Raw genomic sequence first — 7,897 nt, forward strand, 5'->3', positions numbered from 1 at the left:
GTCTGTGCACTACTTTTATTTAGGGTCAGATTGTGGCCTGACTTGTGCGGCTATGCAAAGTACAGGGAGTATAAGGCAACTCGTTAGTGCTTTGTGTCAGTGACCTATCCCACCACTCACAGCGCAGAAGATGAATCAGGCCCCACAGAAACATTTCATCCACCACCACATGCAGGTGGATGGGAGAGGGCTGGAGGGGATGGGGAATGTCTACATCCCCTGCCTCACAATGCATTGGCCAGTATAGCTGTCCCATGTATGGACCCAGAACTGTTTACTCCCTGCCAAGCAGTGGAGACCACGGGGAAATTGTGACTCACTAAGTGACATTTGGCATCCTGGGACGTTTCAGTGGCAGCACAACATCATGTTGCCCCTTGCTCAGGGCTAACTGTCAATGCATAAGGCCTACATGATTGGTTATAGATTCATAGATTCATAGACTCTGGGACTGGAAGGGATCTCAAGAGGTCATCGAGTCCAGTCTCCTGCCCTCATGGCAGGACCAAATCTGTCTAGACCATCCCTGATAGATATTTATCTAAGCTACTCTTAAATATTACGACAATGACAATTCAACATCTTAAACTGTAAATTCTTCAGGGCAAAAATCTTCTCTGCCTCTGTGTTTGTGCCATCCAGAAAACAGTGGATCCACAATCCTGACAGTCCACTGGGCAGTATTATAATATATATAATAAATAATCAGCATGAATTTTCTTTATTTTCAGGAGATTTGTCCTCACCAAGGTGAGAGTCATTGCAAAAGGAGCTTTCTCAGGACTTGGTGACCTAGAGAAAATGTACGTATTGCATTCACTAGGAACACAAACTGTTATTTTAAACATTGATTTGGGGTTGCAGATCCTTTTACTGTCTTGTAAACAAGCCGCTTTCTCTCTGCACTGCAGGAATATGTTTTTCATCTAGTTACAGATCTGTGAAAAATTCAAACAATAAAGATAAACCAGCGTTTGAAAACAACATTGTCACAAATACATCTGCAAGAAATAGCATCTGGGCAAGGGTTGAGATCAGCACACAATGTCAGTATAATTAATGAGTAAAATGTCATGGCAAAAGTCCATTGGAATCCGAACAATCTGAGAATTCTATGCTTCATTACAGTATGTCAACTCAGACTCAGCACCACTATTCACAACTATGGGTCAACCAGTTTCTGTTTCCAATAATTGGACTAGTTTGCTGTATGTTTTATGGAGAGCAAGGGGAGTTACTGATTTGTGCTGAGATTTTACTCATCGGATAGAGACATCCACTTCCTATTAATTGTGGCGCTCAGACACCATGTTGAATAAGTACATATAATTACAGAGGGCTTGAGCTGTTATTAATTGGTATGATTAATTATGAGTGCAATTAATCTCATAAACAGGTGTGTAATGCACCCATTTCTGTACTATTTCTGTGGCACAGCCTTGTTCCTAGTGCGCCTAGGAACAAGTAGTCTGTCCAGTGTTCTTTTGCTGTAGAAAGTCATAGACTCAGCTTATAAGACCAGAAGGGACTGTTGTGATCATATACTTTGTTTCCCTACTTGGCTCCTGGCTTCTCACCATCCTCCTTGCCCCAGCTCCCAGAATGTTGCCTCTAGCATGCTGTTCATTTTTATATGCAATCCTTTGACTTTCTCTTGAGACTAAGGCCTTGGCTACACTGGCGCTTTACAGTGCTGCAAATTTCTTGCTCAGGGGGGTGAAAAAACACCCCCCTGAGCGCTGCAAGATACAGCGCTGTAAAGCGCCAGTGTAAACAGTGCTGCAGCGCCGGGAGCCTGGCTCCCAGCGCTGCAAGCTAATCCCCATGGGGAGGTGGAGTACATGCAGCACTGGGAGAGCTTTCTCCCAGCATTGGCACTGTGACTACACTCACACTTTAAAGCACTGCTGCTGCAGCGCTTTGAAGTTTCAAGTGTAGCCAAGCCCTAAATCCCTCTGCCCAGTAGTATCATTTTGTTTGTCCAGTTCACTAAGCATCACAGAGCCTATAATGGCAGACTCTCTGATTCATCAAGGGACTTAAGCATTTGCTTAACTCTAACCATGTTGGTGGTACCATCCCAATTTAGCAAAACACTTAAAGAATATGCTTAATTTCAAGTGCATGTTTAAGTTCCACTGGAAGAAAAAAAAGCCTATTTGATTGGCAGTTGTGAATTTTCTGTTAAACACTGTAATGTGACTTCAGACCCTTAGCAAAATAACGTTTGATTTCGATTAAATGTGTTTTCCCCTCTTATTTCCAATTTAACTCCCAAATGAAGTCAATATAAAAGCTTCCAATTCGCCTCATTCAGATAGACTGGGCTCTTCATGAAAAAAACCTTTTTTTCTTTTAAAAGAGGATGAAATAATGAATTGACTTTTCGACTAGGAAGCAGTTACACATCTCTCTATAACAACCCACCAGTGCAGCCTCAGGTATGAAGTAGTAGAGGGACTACCTCTAAGGGTGATAGTGTAGCCCAGACTCCATAGCCCATTCAGTGTTCGTCTTTCTTTTTACACTGCCAGTGTGGATACCAACTAATGCCAGAAGTGCTTTTGTGGAAGTGGACGTGTGTGCACCTGCACACAGACCATCAGCACATTTCAATGGACGTCACTGAACAGTGGTCACAAATTAACAGCTTTCAGTCATGAACAAAAAGGGCTGAATTTGAACTGATACTGTATGTCTCATCTGCACCATAAATTGTAACCACCACCGTGTTGGGGTACCTGATTATAACTCAGTAGTTCTTAACACATTTAAAATCCTGTGTCTTTTAGCTTTAGATGAGATCCCCATCAGTGCTCATGTTCATGGTTCAGGAACATAGTTAAAACTAGGGCTGCCAATTTAATCACAGTAATTCATGCCCCATAACTCAAAAATTGTAATGTGGTTAAAAAAAATTACTTATGATATACCGCAGTTTTCAATTACACTGGTAACAATAGAATACATTGACAAGTATAACATAATTTGGGATGTTCTTTGACATTTCAAATATATTGATTATAAACATAAAATTAATGTACCTGCTCACTTTATAATTATTTTTATTACCAATATTTGCACTGTTAAAAAATGGTAAAGAAAATAAGTATTTTGTCAAGTTCAGCTCTAATAACAAAGTTATATAGTGAATCTCTTGTCGTTAAATGGAACTTGCATGTAGATTTTTTTGTTACATAAACGCAACTCAAAAAGGGAAACAATGAAAAGCTTTGTAAGAACCGCTACAAGTCCACTAGAATGACAGTTCAGCAATCACTAAGACAAACAAGTTTGGTTAATTTATGGGAAGATAATGCTGCTAAGTGCTTTATATGCCCCTTCGGTTCGCCACCCATTTCAGCAGGGACAGCTCCATGCTGATGGATGTCATATTAAAAAATAGTTAATTAATATTGTGACTGAACTCCTTGGAGCAATTGTATGTCTTGGCTGTTTATCAGCATCGGCATATAATTTCATGTTATAGTGTCTCGGATGAATGAATCAGCAGTTAATGTTATCTAAGATACACTTCCTGCAGATGTGACAAAATGCCAAAGAAGGTAACATAGAGAATTTTAAAGATCACTACAGTCACCGACCACAGTGTTAAGAATCTAAAGTCTCTCCAAAATCTGTTGCGGGACGACATGTGGAGCATGCTTTCAGAGTCCTTAAAAGAGGAACACTCCGATGTAGAAACTACAGAACCCGAACCACCAAAAAAGAAAACCAACCTTCTGCTAATGGCATGACTCTACTTATGAAAATGAATATGTGTTTTGGATTGTTATCAAGTGGGAGGGGATAGCTCTGTGGTTTGAGCACTGGCCTGCTAAATCCACAGCTGTGCGTTCAATTCTTGAGTGGGGGCCATTTAGGGAACTGGGGTAAAAATCTGTCTGGAGATTGGTCATGCTTTGAGCAGGGAGTTGGACTAGATGACCTTCAGAGGTCTCTTCCAACCCTAATCTTCTATAATTCTATGAGAAACTGCCATCAGCATGGACACATGTCCTCTGGAATGGTGGATGAAGTATGAAGGGACATATGAATCTTTAGTGCAGCTGACATAAATATTTTGCAATGCCAGCTGTGACAGTGCCATATGAATGCCTGTTCTCACTCTCAGGTGACATTGTAAACAAGAAGCAGGAAGCATTATCTCCTGCAAATTTAAACAAACTTCTTTGTCTTAGCTATTGTCTGAACAAGAAATAGGACTGAGTAGACTTGTAGGTTCTAAAGTTTTACATTTTTATTTTTGAATGCAGTTATTTTTTGTACATAATTCTATATTTGTAAGTTCAGCATTCATGATAAAGAGATTACACCACAGTACTTGTATTAGGTGAACTGAAAAATACTATTTCTTTTGTTTTTATAGTGCAAATATTTGTAATAAAATAATATAAAGTGAGCACTGTACACTTTGTATTCTATGTTGTAATTAAAATAAATATATCTGAAAATGTAGAAAACACCCCCAAAATATTTAAATAAATGGTATTCTATTATTGTTTAACAGTGTGACTAATCATGCTTAATTTTTTTAAATCACTTGACAGCCCTAGTTAAAACACAATTTGGTCCACTTACACAGCAAGATCAAACCATGTTTAAACCATGTTGCGAGGAAAACTGTATTGCTGTCAAGGGGCATCTATGCAGAAGTTATTGGTGCAGATGGGCCCATAAAAGGGAACCTTATATCAATACTCTGAGGGTATGTCTTCACTACTGGCCGTATCAGCGGGTAGCAATCGATTTCTTGGGGATCGATATATCACGTCTCATCTAGACGCGATATATCGATCCCTGAACGCACTCCTGTTGACTCCGGAACACCACCAATGCGAACGGTGGTAGCGGAGTCGACAGGGGGAGCCACGGACGTCGATCCTGCGCCGTGAGGATGGTAGGTAACTCGATCTAAGATACTTCGACTTCACATAGCTGAAGTTGCGTATCTTCAATCGATCCCCTCCCCTAGCGTAGACCAGCCCTGAGACATCTGTTCACCCAAGTTAGAGGGCCTGATTCTCCCGTTTTACTCCACCTGCTTTACATCAGTGCATTGAACTTAGTGAGCATTAAGTTGGAGTAACACAATGGCTAATCTGACCTACTAAATTTTATTTCAAAGAATTTTCTGAACTATTTAGTTGCTCATCACCTGAATGCAGCAAACAGTCATTTTGTATGGTCATGTAATTCACCAGTTAGGAATAAAACAGCTTTGGTCATGCAGTTAGTTTTGCTGGCACTCGCTTCTAACAGACTCTGCTGGTTTCCTTTTTTGTTTGGTTTTGCAGAACATTATTAAAGTCATTGGACAGTGAAGTGGCTTGCAAAGTGGGTTGTAAACTGTTTACATGGTCTTTAATTACTCAGAAGCCATATGTCAGAGCTATATAAAGTGTGACAATATTGAATATGGTGTCTGTGACAAAATGGTGATTTATTGTTAACAAAAAAATGATATATGGAGATGAGCTCAGTTTGAAAATACATCTTTGTGCTATTATAACTCTGGGGGGGAAAACTATTTAACAAAATATCTTTGAAAATAGAAGTGTGATTAATATGTAAATGAGACAAATAAACATCAACCGGGATGTTGTGATGCAGATGAGCAGGCAAGCAGTTATAATATGATATAGCTCACAAATCATAGATGTAAACCATATATCATTCACTGGAAATATTCATGATAATACAGGGACAAAAAAGTATATAATCAAATGATATATTTGCATATAAAAATAGAACCCTGAATGAAAGCCTTTTTTCTCACACAAGATCATGCACAAAAAAGATTAAAGCAAACTGAAGGTTATTTAAAGGAAACAGCTATTAATAATGTGATATCTCAATGTGGTCAAATTTGGTTTGCCTGATATATACAAATTAGATACTTTACTATACTGTACATACTGTGCTTGCATGGAACTAAAAGATTAAAAATCAGGAGACTGACTAAATGTGCTGAGTATATCAGTGAATGAGACATGTAAGGGAAAAATCAGATTTCCCAAAGCCTAAAAGACCATTATTATTTTATTTACAATGTGTCTATTAGAGAGATGGGTCAGAACCATTTGTACCTGTGCTTTTGAGAATGGAGTTGGTTTTAAGGCCCATAATTTAGCAGGCAATTACCCACCTTGGACACCAGCTTACCTGCTATTGGTAGTGGAGCTGTTACAGAGAGACAGCCTGCCAGTATATGAAGTATTCTGGGAAACTAGGGTGGGGGAAAAATAGATGGTCCTCCAGAAAATCTAGATAAGAATCTGAAGTCTTATCCTCTCATTCAAACTCAAAAAAAGTTTTTATTAGGGCCATCAGACCTGTATTTAGTGGGAAATTAGGGATATAAGGGAATTTATTTTGTCATAGGCCACGTCTACACTACGAGATAAAATCGAATTTGCTAAAATCGGTTTTATAAAACTGATATTATAATTTCGATTTCATGCGGCCACACTAGGCACAGTAATTCGGCGTTGTGCGTCCATGCTCCGAGGCTAACGTCGATTTCTGAAGCGTTGCATTGTGGGTAGCACTTCCGTAGCTATCCCATAGTTCCCGCGCAGTCCTCCTCCCCCGCCCCTTGATTCAAGGTTGAATCTTATTGTGCGGTGGGGGTTTTCTGGGTAAATGTCCGTCAGCTCATGTCTTTTCCTCTGGGAAAACATCGGGCTGACAACCTTTCGCTCCGTTTTCCTGGATGCCCTGGCAGACAGCCATAGCACGGCAACGCATGGAGGCCCGTTCAGCCTTTTTTTTTCCGGCACTGGTATGCGTACTGGATAACGGGAGAGAAGAGCAATACTCCAGCGCTACATGAGCAACATCACATTGCTTTTACAATGAAGCGAAGTAGATGGTTACCGGTCGTTTCTGTGCGTCTACTGCCGGAGAAACTGGCATAAGATGAGGTTATCTCTCCCCCTTCTGTACTGTCCTGCTGCTATCATGATGCCCCTGGCGAAGAACCGGCCGGGGGCGAACGCAAAAGCAAAATTGGGATGACTCACTGTGGATGAGTCATCCTCTCCTTACATGTTTCTAAAAATAGGTCAGTCCTGCCTAGAATAAGGGCAAGTATTAGAGGAGCAGTGTATCAGAGCACAGCTGCTCCGTGTCAGTATTCACTAGGGTGCCCCTGCGCAACCCCACCCGTTGCTTCTCCTCGCCCCCAAACCTTCCTGGGTTACCGTGGCAGGTGTCCCCCCCCATGTTGTGTAAGAAGTATAAAGGAATCAGGAATAAGAAACAGAGACTTGTTAGTGAGAGAAAATAGGGGGAGGCACCTCCCGTGGGCTATAACAAGTCCAGGCAGTAAGAATCTTTTCTTTTACACAGACAGAGGGGGGGCTGTGAAGCTCAGCTCCGCTGTGTCTATGATGAAAAGACGTTACCAGCCGTTCTGTACCTCTACTGGGAGTCATTCCATTTTACCCAGGGCCCCACCGCCTAGCTTCAACTGAGGCCCAGCCAGTAGCACTAACGCAGGCTTGATGGCGAGCAACGGAATCATCCATATTATCCGTCTACCACCGGGAGCGGGAGAGGAAGCGGATAGCTGCTCTTCACTGCAGCAGCATGCGCGTCTACCACAAGCATTCAGTGTATAACATAGGGTGAACATGAAGAAGTCGCAAGAAATGAATTTCTTCCCTTTTTCTTTCACAGGTGGGGGGCGGCGGGGGGAAGACTGAGGAGGCTGTTCCTGAATCCACGCCATGATCACTGTGTTTTGAACCTACAGCATTGGGAGCTCAGCCAAGAATGCAAATACTTTTCAGAGACGCTTGTTGGACGTGTGGATATAGCTGGAGTCCTCTAGTACCCTCCATCATGACGTCCATTTGAGTCCGCCTGGCCT

The 7,897-nt window shown here is 41.4% G+C and overlaps 1 protein-coding gene across 1 annotated transcript in view; it reads left to right on the forward strand.

Annotated features, from left to right (window-relative positions):
• Window positions 1–7,897, forward strand: part of FSHR (follicle stimulating hormone receptor) — a 166,913-nt gene that overhangs the window by 66,339 nt on the left and 92,677 nt on the right. Inside the window, 1 exon segment of the mRNA XM_075064419.1 lies at window positions 732–803. Coding sequence (XP_074920520.1) covers window positions 732–803 — 72 coding nt within the window.

This window comes from Chelonoidis abingdonii, chromosome 3 (assembly GCF_003597395.2).
Source record: "Chelonoidis abingdonii isolate Lonesome George chromosome 3, CheloAbing_2.0, whole genome shotgun sequence".
Classification (NCBI taxonomy): domain Eukaryota; kingdom Metazoa; phylum Chordata; order Testudines; family Testudinidae; genus Chelonoidis; species Chelonoidis abingdonii.